At 36.3% G+C, this 19,791-nt stretch overlaps 1 protein-coding gene across 3 annotated transcripts in view; it reads left to right on the top strand.

The window, feature by feature from the left end:
* The window catches only part of cyb5r4 (cytochrome b5 reductase 4), a 121,912-nt gene that overhangs the window by 77,598 nt on the left and 24,523 nt on the right, over positions 1-19,791 (top strand). For all 3 annotated transcript variants that reach the window (XM_069887451.1, XM_069887452.1, XM_069887453.1), the window contains exons 9-12: positions 3,948-3,980; positions 4,405-4,527; positions 8,358-8,498; positions 9,360-9,509. In XM_069887451.1, the coding sequence (XP_069743552.1) occupies positions 3,948-3,980; positions 4,405-4,527; positions 8,358-8,498; positions 9,360-9,509 (447 nt within the window). The remainder of the gene's footprint in view (positions 1-3,947; positions 3,981-4,404; positions 4,528-8,357; positions 8,499-9,359; positions 9,510-19,791) is intronic.

Raw genomic sequence — 19,791 nt, 5'->3', positions numbered from 1 at the left:
TCCAAGCTCCATGTGCCTTTGCAAAAACTTTGATGAATGCCTATAAGGACTTCACAAGTAGGTGTTAATTGGATATGGTATGGAGTAATGGATTATTGTTTTGGAAAGCAACAAATGAATGGACTTGAAGATTAGGTCCGGTGCCGTAGTCTGTCTGAGTACAGTTTTCTCTTCTAGGAAGGTCATGTGGTGTTACAAACAGAGAGAGTAAAACAGGCTTTTCTCTGTGAGAAAGAGAGAAAATTCAGTTCTACAGTTCAGCAGCAGCAGCTGGGACTGGAACAGGATAAACTGGCAAGCTTGTGGAAAAACCCCATTTTGAAGATGGGTTGTGAGTTCTTAGTTCAGTTTGTTCAAAGCTCTTGTGGTCCATGCAAGAGGAGATGGCTAGTTGTATAATGTTTCACTTGAAATAAGGGAAACTAAAATGGAACTGTGTGGTGACCAGAGTTTCTTCAGCAAGACACTGAAGTGGCTGACCAGAAGGAATTAGTTTGTGTCCGATGAGCAACAAATCCCTCTCTGAAAAATGACAAGAACTTTCCTGAGTGGTAACCATTTAACTTTCAAGCACCAAAGCCTGGTGAAATTCATAAATGTTAAATTCTGTGCACAATATAAGAATTGCCTGATACTGTTGAACTTGGAAGAATGAGAAGTGAGATTGGACTGTGAATTAAAGAACTTTTCTGAACTTGTATACACATAACATACATGTGTGCTTAGAATTAGAAGGGGGGGGGGGTTAAGTTAATAGGAATAAGTTAAAGTTTGATCCTGTTTTTATGTTTAAAGAAAATTAAAAGCAACTTTTGTTTAGGTAACCATTTGTCTTGGTGAATTTCTATTGCTGCTGGGTTTTGGGGTCTTCTGGGCCCATAACAGTGTAGTGTAGCCAAGTTGCAAATAATACTAAATTGAGTGCAAAAACAAATTGTACAGAGGGTGTGGAGAGGCTGCAGAAGGATATAGTTAAGTTAGATGAGTGGGCAAAGGTCTGGAAGATGGAGTACAATGTTAGTAAATATGTGGTCACCCACTTTGGTAGGAAAAATAGAAGAGCAGATTATTATTTAAATGGTGAAAGACTGCAGCATGCTGTAGTGCAGAAGGACTTGGGAGTGCTTGTGCATGAATGCAAAAAGTTGGGTTGCAGGTACAATAGGTATTAAGAAGGCAAATGGAATATGGGACTTCATTGCTAGAGGAATTGAATTCAAGAACAGGGAGATCATGCTGCAATTATACAAGGTCCTGGTGAGGCCGCATCTGGTATAATTTGTGCAGTTTTGGTCTCCATACTTGAGGAACGATAGACTGGTCTTGGATGCAGTCCAGAGAAGGTTCACCAAATTGATCCAGGAGATGAAGGGTTTGACGTACGAGGAGAGACTTAATTGCCTGGGATTATATTCATTCGAATTCAGAAGATTGAGAGATCTTATAGAAACATATAAAATTATGAAAGGGATAGATAAGATAGAGGCAGGAATATTGTCTTCATTGGTAGGTGAGACCAGAACTAGAGGACACATCCTCAAGATTCAGAGGAGTAGATTAAAGATGGAGATGAGGAAAAACTGTTTTTCCAAGTGAATAGTGAATCTGTGGAATTTTCTGCCAAGGGAACCAGTTGAGGCTACTTCATTAAGGTTCAGTTAGATAATTTTTTATATTAAAAAAAGTTAAGGGATATGGGGAAAAGGCAGGTAGGTGGAGTTGAGTCGATAATGAGATCTTATTGAATGGCGGAGCAGACTCAACGGGCCATATGGCCTTCTCCTGCTCCTATTTATTATGTTCGTATGTAGACGTATAATCTCAAATTGTTTCTGAGTCTTCTTCATGTTTAATGCACTTCTGTACAATGTCATCCAGCCATTTATTGACTTCAAATTACATTTTGATGGTTAATTTATTGGCACATGCATAAGCTTTAATATGATTCCATTATAATGTCTTCATAATGCAATGAATCTTGCTTCATCCTAACCTAAAAAAATATCTGCATAACTAAATCTTGTATCTGTTGGACCTCCAGATAGGTCAGCTTTTAAGTTCTCCATTTAATTATTGGCCTGCTTTAAAAGGCCAGAAGTGAAACATGGAAATCTGCAGATGCTGTGATTATAGAAAAAACACGCAGAAATGCTGAAGGAACCCAGCTGGTCTCGCAATGTTTATAGGAGATAAAAGATATATTACCAAAGTGTCGGGCCTGAGCCCTTCTTCATGGTACAAGCAAAAAGATAGTAGTCGACTGAATTAAAGACTGGAGAGAGAAAAGGGGAAGAACAGGAAGGGGAGAAGTCCAAACCATCAGATAAAAGGTGTTAATCGGATATGAGGAAAGCTGAGTATTGATTTTTGGGTCTATGAAAGGAAACGTTGGAAAAAAGGAAGAGAGAGAATACTCCAAGAGCCTCTGGGGTAGATCCTCCTCTTTCATTTCCACTTACTATGTGATCCCACCACTATACATGTGTTATTCCCCTCTTTTCCTCTCTCACCTGTTGCAGGGACCACTCCCTTGTCCATTCTTCCCTCTCTACCAGTCGTCCCCTTGGTATCTGACCACAGGAGATGCTCCATTGGTGCACACACCTCTCTCACCACCATTCAGGACCCCAAACAGTTCTTCCAAGTAACACTTCACGTGTGAATTTGCAGAGGTCATCTACTGCATCTGATCCTACCATTGTGTCCTCTTCGTTGGAGATACTGGGAACAGACAATGGAGATTGCTCCATTGAGTACCTCGGCTCTGTTTGGCGCAATAGCGTGGATCTCCTGGTGGTCACCCATTTCAATTTCACGTCCCATTCTCTTGCTGGCATCTCTGTCCATGGTATCATGCACTGCCAGACTGCAATCACCTGCAAATTGGAGGAACAACTCATCTTCTGTTTGACATTAACATTGATTTCTCACATTTCCATTAAAACCCACCCCCTCTCATCTTCATCTCTTTTCCTCTAGTTCTCTCTTCCTCTCTCTCTCTCTCTCTCTCTATCTCTTCCCTTTTCCTTCTGTCTCTTTTCACAGAGAGAAAATCAATTCTCACCTTTCCTCATGTCCAATTAACACCTTTCGTCTTTTGGTCTGATCTCCTCCCCCTCTCATTGTTCTCCTTTTCCCACCCCAGTCATTATTCATATGCCTGTATGTACCTTGAAAAAGGGCTCAGGTCCAGAATGTCTGAAATATCCTTACCTCCAATGATCGCTGTGAGATCAGCTGAGTTCCTCCAGCATTTCTGTATGTTTTTTATGGGCTAGTAATCAATCTTGGTGAAAAGAAACCTGCTCTGGGAACACCACATCAAAGAATTCAGGTCAGGCTTTCAAATCAAAAGGATCTTTTATTGTAATGTTTCACTTCTAAAGCTCGTAGGTACAAATAAAAAGTTAATGTAAACTCAAAAGCCTGAATTCCAACACTCCAGGCAGCGAATCTAAATTCAAATTAGAGGACAGTACCAGAGAAATGGTCATGAAGACTACCTATCTGGAATTAATAATCCAAATAGCTTTCTAATGGACCTCCATTTCCCACCCTATTTATATTAAACTTTGGTTGCACAGTTTGTGACATTGAACTTAATAGTTTCTGAAGTAATCTAATGTGGTGTTCAGTTGTGAAAATAATTGCATTCCAACACCTTCTCATATTTGTCTCTCATAAAACATAAATATAACTTTGCCATTGTGCCCCACAACTGTTAATGAATGTCACACCTGTACTGCGATAATGTCAATTACCAGATTGAATTTGGGACTTTCCAGGTCCAGCTCTGTCCTGTGCTATGTGACAATTCTGCAAACTGGAGTATGAATTCAGCTCTCATTAGTGTGAAGGATGGATTTTCTCACTTCAGCATTGTCAGTCTTAAAGATTTTATGACTAGTTGTGTATTTTTGACAAAATATATCATTTTTTATATATAGAACTGAGACATGAAGTACAAGAGGTTGTATCTGGTATGTATAATTTTAATAATGTTGTCTAAAGAATATGTTGCCTCTATCAACATTTTCTTTCAAATAGTTAATTTATAGGGAGGATTTTGTTTCTAAAAATGATAGTTTACATTAATAAATGGAAATGTCATAAGAAACTAATCTGGAAAAATCTATCAATACATTTTTGTACCAATAAATAGAAAATTTAAAATTTCAGTTATTATCTGAAGTTGAAGAATGATTTTTATGAATTTGTGCTCTAGGCTTTGTTTTTTTTTCCGTCCATTACACAAATTGCTCAAATTCATTATCATTAATATTGTGGCCACAGATTAAAATTGCAACACAAATTCCATTTAAACTTGATGTTATTCAGATTTCTGTTGCATCCATCTTCCCTATGCCTTGTTAATTAGAAGTAAATTCTAGTTTATCCTTTTAGTGCACTGTGGCAGCAAAGTGGGAAAAATTGAACTGCACTTGAAAAAAATTAATAATACACTATGGAATGATCTTGGACAACCTCAAGAACATAATAACTCATACAAAAAGAATGCTGTCAGGGGTATGTATGCTTTGTTACTTGAATCAATTATGTTGGACAATTTATATTCTTAAACTTTTTTTCTTGATGTAAGTGAAAAGAATACAATGTAGGTTCTGTGTCCTGCTACCTCTGTACAACCACAGGTACAAGCCTTAATACCAATAGGTTAGGAGGAAATCATAGATTAGTACGCAACTAGTAACCAAGGAACTCCAACCAAAAAGATGGTGTTTCATAAAATCTCCACAGATTGCGTTATTGTGCCATTTGGTTTTATCCCAGTTTAAAGATCTTTGCTGCTTTAATTTGTTATCAATTTGGGACATAGTCTTCAGTCCTTTTAAAAGATCAGTTGAAGTGAAGTTGAATTATTTTGCTTTCCAAAATGGCTCCTAGTTTTTTCATTGACCTTCCAGTTTCTGGAGATGATTAGGTTGCGAGTATCAGGGAACGGTACAGAGAAGTATTATCATAAGCTGTATTTTCTAAGATATTCATGCAAAAAAAAAAGAAAAATGGTTCTCTCGGTTTATATGTTGGCATCAAAGGCCTATCCTGAATCGCACCCGAGATATGAAAAATGTTCTTGTGACACGTTTCACTCAATCTCTATGATGTGGTTATGCCACCAAGTTCAGTTTTATTATCATCCAGTTGCACAAATACTACCTGACGATGTAGCGTTTTCCAGTCATGCAGACACACAACCAGACATTACACACATACACAATGCATATTGTTAGGTCTGCTTTGTTCATGAATGAGTGAGTCAAACACCAGACTGAGTCGAAATCAAAGTTCTTTGTTCTTTATTGCCGGATTGTAACACTTGCAACTAACAGTGTTAGTTGGAGAAGGCGCATTCTGATAAAGCAAGTGGTGTTTTTTTATACCTCAGGATACGTACTTAGTAAATTATCATACCATTACATTGTCCAATGAATAAACTGTTGCTACCCTTCTCTGTTAGTCTGCTGCACATCATTCTTGTTAGTGCCAAGCTTATCTTGAGTGGACAAGGTCACATCTGCATTCTGTTACTCCTTAGTACTGGGTGACTCCTTCTCCGGTCCCATCTCATGATGTTTTTACCTTACAATATGCAGAACAAGTATTCATACATGCAAAACAATAAATAAATAGTTTTGTAAATATTTGGCACCAAATTATGAAATTTTGGAATCGACAGATCACCACACCGACAGTATACTTTTCTCATGACAAACCCATACAAGATTTACCAGTTAAGAACAAATAAATCAAGCAAAAGTTATTAAGACTACTGAAATAGAAGCATTATTGTAAGGGTAGATTTTTTTTAATCCACACCACAGCCATTGGCTAGATTTCTGCCGGGTGCTTTGAAGAGATGCTGTTCTTGCGGATTAACGTACCATTTCACTTCCATCAATTATCAATATATTGTCCTGGTAGTTAAATCAGCATACCCTCATATATCTACCAAAGGCTTGAAATACAGTACTTTACATTTAAATGTGATTGCTCACAATAGTTTCATCAAATGGCTTTTGCTGCAACATGAAGCAAAACCATACCCATTCTTCTTTTGTTGCTTAAAAACAAAATAAAGAACAGTTTATCTGTTTTCCAAATCGTTCACAATGAGGTAATGAATTATATATATTTTTTTTATTTTTCACACTATGAACCATACTAACCAAAATACACACAAACATTTCTCTCTTGAATATACACAGTGTCATTTTTCCCCCCTCCCTTCCCTCCCTCCTTCCCACCCCCCTCCAAACCCATTAAACGTTCAACACATACAATACAATAAACCCATTAAACAATGTTATCACACATTGAAAATAAACAAGAAAATTGTGTCATCTACTTTTACACACTGGGTCAATTCATTTCGTCTTCTTCTCATTCTATCATTTTAGGGGGTGGAGGTCTGCGGTAGGACCTCTCTGTTGTGTTCCATGTACGGTTCCCAAATTTGTTCAAATAATGTGACTTTATTTTTTAAATTATATGTTATTTTTTTCAATGGAATACATTTATTCATTTCTATGTACCATTGCTGTATTCTCAGGTTATCTTCTAATTTCCAAGTTGACATTATACATTTTTTTGCTACAGCTAAGGCTATCATAATAAATTTTTTTGCGCTTCATCCAGTTTAAGGCCTAATTCTTTACTTCTTATATTACTTAGAAGAAAGATCTCAGGATTTTTTGGTATGTTGCTTTTTGTGATTTTATTTAATACCTGATTTAGATCTTCCCAAAATTTTTCCACTTTCTCACATGCCCAAATTGCATGTACTGTTGTTCCGTTTCCTTCTTACAGCAAAAACATCTATCTGATAATGTCGGATCCCATTTATTTAACTTTTGGGGCGTGATATATAGCCTGTGTAACCAATTATATTGAATCATGTGTAACCTCATATTTATTATATTTCTCATAGTTCCAGAGCATAACTTTTCCCATGTTTCATTTTTTATCTTTATGTTTAAATCCTTTTCCCACTTTTGTTTGGGTTTATAGCTTATTTCATCATTTTCCATATCTTGCAGCTTGATGTACATGTTTGTTATAAATCTTTTAATTATCATTGTGTCTGTAATCACATATTCAAAGCTGCTTCCTTCTGGTAATCTCAGTCTGCTTCCAAATTTGTCCTTTAAGTAGGTTTTCAGCTGGTGGTATGCAAACATTGTACCATGAGTTATTCCATATTTGTACTTCATTTGTTCAAATGTTAATAAATTATTTTCCAAAAAACAATTTTAATTCCTTTTCTCTCCCATTCTCCAAAGGAAAGGTTATCTATTGTGAAAGGGATTAGTTGATTTTGCGTCAATAATAATTTTGGTAGTTGGTAATTTGATTTTTTTCCTTTCTACGTGCACTACTGGTGAACTTCTATATTGAATTATATTCTTGAAGAAATGTATCCTTTCCTGTTTGACTGATCCAAACCAATGACTTTGGACTTCAACAGTTTTTAAAGGTGATATCAACATTAATTTTTCTGTCATGGCTGTAAAAGAGGGTTCAGCACTAAGGTATGGGGCAAGTATGAAAGGCAAATGACTGCAAGGAGGGAAGGCATTGGCATAAATCAGGTTGTGTTATGTTAGGTCTGCTTTGTTCAAGAATGAGTGAGTCAGACACCAGACTGAGTCGAAATCAAGGTTCTTTATTACAGGATTGTAACATTTACAACTAACAGTGTTAGTTGGAGAAGGCGCATTCTCCTGATATCAGCAAGTGGGGTTTTTTTTTATACCTCAGGACACATACTTAGTAAATTATCATACCATTACACTGTCCAATGAATAAGCTGTTGCTACCCTTCACTGTTAGTCTGCTGCTCATCAGCTTGTTAGTGCCAAGCTTATCTTGAGTGTACAAGGTCACATCTGCATTCTATTACTCCTTAGTACTGGGTGACTCCTTCTCCGGTCCCATCTCATGATGTTTTTACCTTACAGTTAGTAGTTGAAGAGTGTCAACATCAGAATATGCATGGCCTTTTAGTAAAGCCTCTCTCTTAAGGTCTATAATTATCAGTTGGTGATAAATATTCATTGAAACATTTATCAGTTTTCATAGCTTAACAGACGTCACACTGCATAAAGCTTTCACAACAAGAAAATGATCAGACGTTAGTTTGTGGCAAAATCTTCAGAGGTACCATAATTCAGGTATCTGAAGAAATGGTCTCTACCCTTATGGGTTCACATGCCAGAAATTTGAATAATAGGAAAAAATATTCAAATTAGAAAAATAAAATTTTCAAAGTAGAGAGAAAAATATTTGTAATTTTAGCATGGGTATTAACAGGCATACTTTCACTCTTCCTCACTCAGATCTTTTTTACCGAAAATGCAGTCTTATCTCCAAGGTGGATGTCTCGCACAACACAAGATTGTTCTGCTTTCAGCTCCCTCCAGGATGTCACTTGACTGTACCCATTGGGCAACACGTTTATCTCAAAAGTTCTATTCAAGGTACAACAATGCTTTCCCTTTATACAGTTCCTCAGACTGCTTCATTTAAAAGCAAACTACAAATAGTTATGTAGATGATCAAGTCCATTTGTGACCATTCTTTTACTTTGCATCCCAAGGGAAAAAGATTAGTTGTGGAAGTAGTGGTGTCTCGTTTCTCATCAGTCATCCTTCTATCCATAATCTGCTTACAAAAAAGATTCATTAGTTGTGGATTCCTGTAATTTGCACTGAAATGGGGTCTTGTCAGCATGAAATTATTTATCCAATCTTTGGTTAAATTCACAAGTAGTGATTTATAAGTTGGATTACAATTTCTATGACAGCATCATACAGTATGAAGCTCTTGCAAATAACATTAAAGGTCCCCTATCCAGTCCAATAATTAAACAATGCTGCTCTCACATAGCTATGATTAATTCACAATGTCATGTCTAGGCAAAGCAGCTATATAATGACATCGATATGATTATATTTGGGATTTTAATGCATTCCTTATTTATCTTTATTTTTAATTTCCTCCCAGCATTCTTGATTCCGCTGTATCTGCTCGAGTGTAGAATCCAAACTATATTCTCCAGTCACTTGGTTAACTATCAGAATCAAGAATGCAACAAGACTTTCCTTATCCTAACAATCTTGAAACACTGCAGCAGTGATAATTACAGAAGTTCTGCCAAGAACAGAGAAGTATCTGTGATTTCTCTCTCCCTCTGTCTTAGCAAGAGAGGACATGGGTACTTACTAGCAGTCTTAAAGCAGAAACCATTTTTTTTTAACTCTAAATGGCTCTATACCACTTAGTTTCTCACCTATGATGTATTTTCATTTTACTACCTTCATATTCCCTTTTTCTTCCAGATGTACAAGTAGTCAGACCTTATACTCCTGTGTTGTCGTCCTTGTACCCAGAGGCAAGGAATGAGAATCAAACCTGTCCTTATATCTTCCTAATGATCAAAATTTATCCTGATGGATTGCTAACACCAATTATTGACAAGCTTCAAATCGGTAAGATAACATATTTTCTCTTTAGTTTTCTGATCCACCTATTTGGTTTAAATGTAATGTAGAATTATTGCACTAGTTTTCAATCTCACATCGCTGCATTCTCTACTGTTAATTCTCAATTTCTGTGAAGCAAATGCAGGCAAATGGAACTAGCCCAGAGTGCCATCTAGGTCAGCAATGACAAGTTAGGCCAAAAGACCTGATGCCTGCTCTGACTGTCTGATGTTGATGGTGGGGATTAAGCAAGAATAAAGGAGGAGCCTTTATTTGGTCATTACATAATTCTTATCCCATAAAGGTCTTTTTCGGCTGAGATAGGAAGATATTTCTTTACTCAAAAGATTTTATGTATTTTTGGAATTATACAACACATCTATGTCCATAGATACCACCAATATCTGTTGATAAAACAGTGGCCATCTATTCTGGCCACATTAGTGGTCACGTTTCTTCATTCTCCAAACAAGCAGCATCTAGGGGAGAGAATTGCATCACGTTGCCTAATACAATGTGAATTGCAGAAGAAACACAGACTTGTCTTTACATTTTGTCTTCTGATGGAATCTAAAATATTTTACTGTTAACAGATACACTTCAATGCATACACATTATTGTAAAATAAGAAAAGAAGGGATCCTACAGCAAGGGTCCATATGCAGAAAATCTTTTCTCCAAGATGTTGATTTTACAATAAAATAGTAGCTATTGCATAACCACGAGTTCTCCTACTTCTCTTTAAAATAGTATTTTTGCTTCTTTTACATCAAAGTGTAATGAATTCTCAGCATATTGTCTCTGATAGATAAAAGCTAGAAAGATCAAAGGATTAAAAACCCATACAAATGCTCCACCGACTAACCCACAGAACCAGATTAAGTTGACCATTTCCAAATGGTAAGGTGAAGAGTGATCCAAATTCATCACGACTGATATTTGGAGTTCACCTGTGGAACGTAACAGTTTGCTTTTTAAATCCATCACTTCTTTAAAGGAGGAGAATTTGTCATTGCTTTTGCAACAAAGGTTGTCATTTTAAGTATAAAGGGCTGGCATCATAGGTCAAAGACAATATTTCCTGAAATAAAACCATAAGAAAAAAGAGCAGAAATAGGCTATTCAGCCCATTGAGTCTGCCCTGCCATTTAATCATGAGCTGATCCATTTCCCCACTCAACCCAGCCTTCTCCCAATAATCTTTGATGCTCTGGCTAATAAAGAACCAATTAATCTCTGTCTTAAATACACCCAATGACCTAGTTTCCACATCAGCCTGTGGCAACAAGTTCCTCAGATTTAACACCCTCTGTCAGAAGAAATTCCTATGCATTTCTGTTCTAAGCAGACACTTTTCAATCCTGAAGTTGTGCCCTCTTGTTCTAGTTTCCCCTACCATTGAGAAAAAAAACCTTTCTACATTTACTGCCTTTCAATATTAAAAATGCTTCAATGAGATCCTGCGTCGTTCTCCCGAATTCCAACAAATATAGGCCAAGAGCTGTCGTGCCCTCCTCATATGATAACACTTTCATTCCCAGAATTATCCTAGTGAACCCCCTTTGAATCCTCTCCAACTTCAGCATATCTTTTCTTAAATGAAGAGCCCAAAACTGTTCACAATACTCCAAGTGAGATCTCACCTGTGTCTTATAAAGCCTCAACATCACATTCCTGCTCTTTTATTCCTCTTGAAATGAATGCCACACTGCATTTGCCTTCTTCACCATGCAAGTTTAACTTTAGGGTGTTCTGCATTTCAGTTGCATCACAGATGCATCACAGGGCTGTGTGCTCAGCCCATTTCTGTTCACCCTATTGACCCATCGCCAGATCTAGCCCCAAAGATGTCATAAATCTTTCAGACGACACAACAGTAGTTGGCCTCATCAGCAACAACAATGAGTTGTATGACAGATAAGAGAAGGAAAATCTTGTGTAATTGTGCAACAGTAACAACTGGAATCCCAACGTGGACAAGATGATTCTGGACTTCAGGAGGACCAGGAACGACTGCCCTCCGCTCCACATCAACAACTCTGAAGTAGAAAGAGTGGAGTTTTATTCAAATTTTTGGCATGTGAACACATAGCTGTTGAGACCATTTCTTCTTCTACACCAATTACCTCTGAAGATTTTGCTACAAGCTACCGTCTGATCATTTCCTTATTGTGAAGGCTTTATGCCAAGCTATGAAAACTGGTGACCCAAATGTTTCTACATTTACTTGCCACTGAAAAATACTGAAGCAGGCAAGGCTACCAGCCACCATTATGTCAACCTTCTATAGGAGTTCTATCGAGAGTGTTCTGGCTGACTGCATCACAATGTCATATGGTTTCTGCAGAGAAATGGTTCAGAGGTCAATCCACAGGACCATAAGAGTGCCAGAAAGGATCACTAGAATCTCCCTCTATCCCATCAATATGATTTACCAGGATGATTGTCTGAAGAGGGCATGCAAAATCATTGAGTACCCCTTCCACTCTGCACACAGCATCTTTCAGCTGCTCCCATCAGAAAAGAGACAGAGAAGTATCAGAGCCAGCACCACCAGGCTGAGGAACAGCTTCTCCCCATGGGCAGTGAGAACACTGAATGGTCAAAGGAACTCCTCACATTAAGCATCTGAGACTCTGAGAGGAGTCACGTGATGGAGTAGTGGCCGGACGGTGAACTCCAGCCCTCTCCAGAAAAGTCGGGAAAAACAAGAGAAAATACAAAGGCACAGAAATACAAGTTAAAGAAAAGTGAGTATAAAGGTGGAAAGAAGATGGAGACAAAAGGAGAAAAATCAAAATCAACGGAAAGAAGAGAGGAAGAGAAGACAACGGAGGAAAAAGGTGAAGGCCTTACCTGTCCGAAGAGGCCCGCTGTGGAGAGAGGAGCCCACTACCTCAGGTCGGTGGAAAAAGAACTACATCAATGGCTCACAGAGCCGAGTAAAAGTGCGCAACCGCGCATGCGCGACTCCTCGCGCATGCGCGATGCGCATGAAAAAAAAGACACCGATGGGAGGGGGGACCAGCTGGGGAGTCGATCTCCACAGCCGGCAACGACAGCTGCAGAACACCTGCAGCAAGAAGAGACCACAGAAGACAATGGAAACAAGAAAGAAGAGGAGGAAAGGGCATCAAAGAAGCAACAGATGGCCAACCCAGAGAAAGAAGAAGAGGAAGAATACAGTGAAATAGATAAAGGGAAAGGCAAAGTAAAGGATATACTTGCTCTTGTTAGAGGATACATGGAGTCATTTAAAGAATGGCAAACACAGGAATTCAATGATTTAAGAAGAAGAATAAACAACACAGAAAAGAAAATAAATAAAATGGATATGACCTTAACAGAAATGGGGAAAAAAATGGACAAGATGGAAGAACGGGCAATAGCAGCAGAAATGGAGGTAGAAGACTTAAAAAAGAAATTGGAGGAATCTAATAAAAAAACCAAAGAGACACAAGAATTACTAGCCCAAAAAATAGATATAATGGAAAATTATAACAGAAGAAATAACATAAAGATAGTGGGCCTTAAGGAAGATGAAGAAGGCAAGAATATGAGGGAGTTTATAAAAGAATGGATCCCTAAGGCCCTAGGATGTCCAGAACTACAGCAAGAAATGGAAATAGAAAGGGCACATAGAGCATTGGCCCCTAAACCACAACCACAACAAAAACCAAGATCTATTGTAGTAAAATTCCTAAGATATACTACAAGAGAAAAGGTACTGGAGAAGACAATGGAAAAAGTAAGAGAGGGCCACAAACCACTGGAGTATAAAGGGCAAAAAATCTTCATTTATCCAGATATAAGCTTTGAACTCCTAAAGAAGAGAAAAGAGTTCAATACAGCAAAAGCGATTTTATGGAAGAAAGGATATAAATTTACACTGAAGCATCCTGCGGTATTGAAAATATTTATTCCAGGACAACAAAACAGACTGTTCTCGGATCCAGAAGAAGCACGAAAATTTGCAGAACAATTACAAAAATAGACTGAAGGATGAAGACGGGTAATGAGAGTAAAAATGATCACGATTGATATGTATGTGGGTAAAGACAAAAATAGACTGAGGGATGAAGACGGGTAATGAGGGTAAAAATGACCACGATTGATATGTATGCGGGTAAAGAGGTATAAGAGTGAATAGAGACAATGGGCATACGTGAAAGTATCTGTAATTAGAGGAAAACATAGATAGTATAGACAAGAATTAATAAGGGAAGGTAATGGAATAGAGAGAATAAGGAGGGAATTAAAAGAGTGACCTTTGTGACATATGAAAAGTGAAATCTTTTCTGGGGGGGGCTGGATGGGGGAAAAGAGCGGTCACTGCAAAATCAGTTGACGCTTGCGAGTGGATTCGCAAATCCAAATGGAGAGGGGAGATGTGGTTGTCCGACAAGGGATAAAGGACAACTCAGGAGGGGAAGGGGAGATTGGGGATAAAGAAGATAGAAATAGGAGAATAAGGAAAATGTTGGATGTTGTAGGAATGTTGTCTGGTAGAGTTGAAAATAAGAAAACAGAAATGGAAAAGGAGGAAAGGTAATGATGGAAAAACGGAAAGAGAAGATAAACAAAATATAAAATGGCTACGCTGAACTATATGACTTTAAATGTTAATGGAATACATAACCAAATTAAAAGGAAGAAACTACTAAATTTACTGAAAAAGGAAAAAATAGATATAGCATTTGTCCAAGAAATACACTTAACTGAATTGGAGCACAAGAAATTAAAGAGAGATTGGGTAGGACATGTAACAGCAGCATCGTATAAATCAAAAGCAAGAGGAGTGGCTATATTAATTAGCAAAAATGTACCATTTAAAATAGAAGAGGAAATAATAGATCCAGCAGGGAGATATGTTATGATAAAATGTCAGATATATTCGGAGCTTTGGAATCTACTTAATATATATTCACCTAACAAAGAAGATCAAAAGTTTATGCAAGATATCTTTTTGAAGGTAGCTAATATGCAAGGGAACATACTAATAGGAGGGAATTTCAATCTGAATTTGGATCCAAATATGGATAAAACGGGGAAAAAAATTAACAGGAAGAACAAAGTAACCAAATTTATAATTAAATCAATGCAAGAAATGAAACTTGTGGACATATGGAGGAAACAAAACACAAAAGAAAAGGAATACTCATACTACTCGACTAGACATAAAACATACTCAAGAATAGACCTATTTTTGTTATCAGCTATTATGCAGGATAGAGTAAGAAAAACAGAATATAAAGCGAGAATGCTATCGGACCATTCACCCTTAACACTGACAGTAAAGCTAGAGGACATCCCTCCAAGAATGTATAGATGGAGATTAAACCCCATGCTACTTAAAAGACAGGATTTTAGAGAATTTATTGAAAAACAATTAAAAACGTACTTTGAAGTAAATACGGAATCAGTGGAAGATAAGTTTATACTATGGGACGCAATGAAAGCATTCATTAGAGGACAAATAATAAGTTATGCAACCAAGATGAAGAAGGACTATAATCAGGAAACAGAGCAGTTGGAAAGGGAAATAATAAACATAGAAAAAAAATTAGCAATAAAGGAAGATACAACCAAAAGAAGAGAATTGGCGGATAAAAAAATAAAATATGAAACATTACAAACATATAAGGTGGAGAAGAATATAATGAAGACAAAACAGAAATATTATGAACTAGGTGAAAAAACACACAAAATCTTAGCATGGCAGCTTAAGACAGAGCAAACTAAGAAAATGGTATTGGCAACAAGGAAAAAAGACAAACAAATTACATATAATCCAAAAGAAATTAAGGAAAACTTCAGAGAATTCTATGAACAATTATACCGAACTGAAAACGAAGGGAAAGAAGGGAAAATAGATGAATTTTTGACTAAAATTGAACTACCAAAACTACAAATAGAGGAACAAAATAAATTAACAGAACCATTTGGAACAGTAGAAATACAAGAGATAATAAAAAATTTACCAAATAATAAGACACCAGGAGAGGATGGACTCCCAATAGAATTCTACAAAACATTTAAAGATCTAATAATACCGCCCCTCCTGGATGTAATCAACCAGATTGATGAGACACAAAACTTACCAGATTCATGTAAAACAGCAATAATTACAGTGATACTAAAACAAGGGAAAGATCCACTCTCACCAGCGTCATATAGACCAATATCTCTGCTAAACACAGATTATAAGATAATAGCTAAACTATTAGCAAACAGATTAGCAGAACAGGTACCGAAAATGGTAAATTTAGACCAAACTGGATTTATCAAAAAAAGACGCACAACAGACAATATTTGTAAATTTATTAACTTAATTCATGCAGTAGAAGGAAATAAAGCACCGGCAGTAGCAGTTGCTTTAGACGCAGAGAAGGCCTTCGACAGAGTAGAATGGAATTACTTGTTCAAAGTATTGCAAAAATTCAGTTTACCGGAGAAGTAGATGAATTGGATTAAAGCATTATATAAGGGACCGTTAGCGAAAGTAACAGTAAATGGACATGTATCAAAGCAATTTAACTTAAGCAGGTCAACGCGGCAGGGATGCCCACTATCACCATTATTGTTTGCGCTAGCTATAGAACCACTAGCAGAATCGATAAGAATAGATAATAATATAAAAGGAATAAAAATAAAAGACAGGGAATATAAAATCAGTCTATTTGCGGATGATGTGATAGTGTACTTAACAGAACCAGAACTATCAATAAAAGAACTATATAAGAAATTGAAGGAATATGGAGAAGTGTCGGGATACAAGATAAACGTAAATAAAAGTGAAGCAATGCCTATGAATAACGCGGATTTCTCAAAATTTAAGGAGGAATCCCCATTCAGATGGCAAATGCAGGCAATAAGATACCTAGGTGTGCAAATAAACAAAAATCTAGGCCAATTATATAAACTCAATTACAATCCACTAATGAAAAAAATTACAGGACGATTTAGAGCATTGGAAAGAGCTACCACTAACACTGATAGGAAGGATAAACTGTATTAAAATGAACATTTTTCCAAGGATACTATACTTATTTCAGGCATTGCCAATACAACTGACAGAAAAATTCTTCAAAGAGTTAAAGAAAATAATAAGGAGATTTTTATGGAGAGGGGGGAAACCGAGGATAGCACTAGATAAATTAACAGAATGGTATAAACAAGGAGGCTTACAATTGCCAAACTTCAAAAATTATTATAGAGCCGCACAATTAAGGTACCTATCAGATTTTTATCAAACAAGAGAAAAACCAGACTGGACGAGACTAGAATGAGATAAAATAGGGGAAAAGATACCTGAACACATATTATATAAATGGGACGAAAAATTGGTACAACATAGAACTTCTCCAGTATTACATCATCTCCTCAATATATGGAAGAAGATTCATGTAGAAAGAAATAAAACAAATTATCAAATACCAAAACTAATATTGACGCAAAATAAGCTACTCCCTTTTACAATAGACAACCTTTCCTTTAGAAAATGGGAAAAAAAAGGGATTAAAAGAATAGAAAATTGTTTTTCAGGAAGTAGATTCTTATCCTTTGAACAAATGAGAGATAAGTACAATATAACTGGAGATACAGCGCTGGCATATTACCAACTGAGATCCTACTTGAAAGATAAATTAGGAAGCAATTTGAGTTTACCAGAGGGAAGTAACCTTGAATATGTGATTACAGATACAATGTTAATCAAAAGATTTATAACAAATATGTATATTAAACTGCAAGAAAAGGAGAATGAGGAAACAAATGGTAAAACTAAACAAAAATGGGAACAAGATTTAAATATAAAGATAAAAAAGGAAACATGGGAGAAATTATGTTCTGGAACGATGAGAAATACAATAAATACGAGACTGCGTATGATACAATATAATTGGTTACACAGACTATACATTACACCGCAAAAGTTAAATAAATGGGACCCAACAGTATCTGATAGATGTTTTCGATGTAAAAAAGAAAGGGGAACAACAATTCATGCAATCTGGACATGTGAGAGAGTAGAAAAATTTTGGGATGATCTCAATCAGATATTATATAAAATAACAGAAAACAATATACCAAAGAATCCAGAGATCTTTCTCCTAAGTAACATAAAAAAATAAAGAATTTGGAATTGACTTGGAAGATGCACAAAAAAGATTTGTTAAGATAGCCCTAGCCGTAGCAAAAAAAATGTATTATGTCAACCTGGAAATTGGAAGATAATTTGAAAATACAACAATGGTATATAGAAATGAATAAATGTATTCCATTAGAAAAAATAACATATAGTTTAAGAAATAATATTGAAATATTCGAACAAGTATGGGAGCCTTACATTAAATACAATAGCGAAAACCTACCGGGAACAAACATTACCTAAGTTGATGGAAGGAGAAGAAAAGAAAAGAATGGACTCAGTAGAATTTCTGGTGTATTTTTGTTGAATGACAACATTGTCTGACTGAATTAATGCAACCTAGATTGTATACCTAAAATGGATGAGGGGGGGGGGGGGTGGGGGGGTGGCTTGGGAGGAGGGGGGGGGGGACTAAAAGTCACTGTAAATGTGTGAAAAAGAAAAAGTGTATATCATGGCTATTGTGATTTATGGTGTGAAAAATAAAAATTTTTTTATAAAAAAAGCATCTGAGACTCATATGTACAAAGCAATATTTGTCTATTTATTTATATAGATGAAATCATTAATATCCCTGGTACCCTTCGACATCCAGCACACTGCTAGTGTCCTCCACAATGAAGACTGATGCAAAATACTCAGTGGCACTGCCATCTCCTTGTCTCCCATTATTATTTCTCCAGCACCATTTTCTAATGGTTCAATATCTTCTCTCACTTTTATTCTTTATTAACTTGAAGAAGCTTGTGTATCCTCTTTGATATTATTTACTAGCATATATTCATACTTCACTTCATCTTTTCCCTCGAGTATGTTCAATTACCCTCTGTAAATTTTTTAAAATTTCTCAATCCACTATCTTCCCACTAATTTTTGCTTCCTTGTGTGCTCTCTTGCTTTCACGTTGGGTTTGACTTCCCTAGTCATCCATAATTGTGAAATTTTATCATTCGATTATTTCATTTTTTGGGTTCGTATTTATCTTGCACCTTTCCCATTTCTTGCAGAAACCCCATCCATCGCTACACTGTGACTTTTCTACTTTTGCCTCCTTCCAATCCACTTTGGCCTGTTCCTCTCTCATAACATGTTTGGCTGGAGGAACTCACTGGGTCAGCTCTGTCCCTTTTTCCTGTTTCACCAAGATAAATGACTGCAATAATGATGAACTCATTATTCGATATGAATTCTAATTTGGGGTATGGATTTGCTTTGTGAATAGCATGAGGGGATAGGAATGGGCACTTCAAAATATGACCTGAGCTGATAGTCCATTGGATAAGCATATTATTAAAAGTAACATTTACTCCATTTTTGTGGCAAAAGAGCTATCACATTAAATGTTTTGGAACAAAATGTGTCAGTCGTACAGTATTAGTGGGGGTTTTTTATGCCTTGTGATCTTTCTGACATTGAGGTGTTTTTTTAAATTTCTCAGAACAAGTAAACGATGAAATAACAATTAATGTCTAAATTAAGTTGTTGTCATTATTGCCTATTTATGCATTTGCATCAAATTCTGTTAAGAGTTTTCTGTGCTATGTTGAGTTTTTATTTGATATTGAACTTACCAATCTTCCAATTAAGCAGTAATAAATGAGAAACCGTGTTTTCAGTACTATTCTTCAGATAACTTCCACCCAAATAATCACTACTAAGGCTTAAACAATGTGCATATGCAGTAGAATTCATTATAACTATTAGATGCTACTTTGATCTGAAATTGTCTGTTTGGAAAATTATGCACACTAATTAACCCCTTGGCAAGTTTATTTACCCATTCACTGAATGTATGGAACAATTACCAATAAATTTATCACCAGTATATCCAATTTAGGGAATTAGTTCAATTGGAGTGGACTGGTCACATTTAAGGTGGAGTGATATTTATCTTTTGAGTCTATTGGCTAAAAATTTGGATGTTGGTGAATTGGGAAGTGAAGTTTAAGAGTAAAATATAATCTGCAAACTTATAGAGACATGGAAAAAGTGAAAAGTAAACACAAAAACCTGGTTATTTTGTAGCTTCCCCACACAGTCTACACCAGTGGTTTTCAAACATTTTCTTTCCACTCACATACCACTTTAAGTAATTACTATGCCATGAGTACTCTGTGATTAGTAATGGATGGCTTAAGG

Source organism: Narcine bancroftii, chromosome 6 (assembly GCF_036971445.1).
Source record: "Narcine bancroftii isolate sNarBan1 chromosome 6, sNarBan1.hap1, whole genome shotgun sequence".
In the NCBI taxonomy this organism is placed as follows: Eukaryota; Metazoa; Chordata; class Chondrichthyes; order Torpediniformes; family Narcinidae; genus Narcine; species Narcine bancroftii.
The sequence above is the reverse complement of the archived record's forward strand: the minus strand, read 5'-3'. Positions and strand labels throughout refer to the sequence as shown.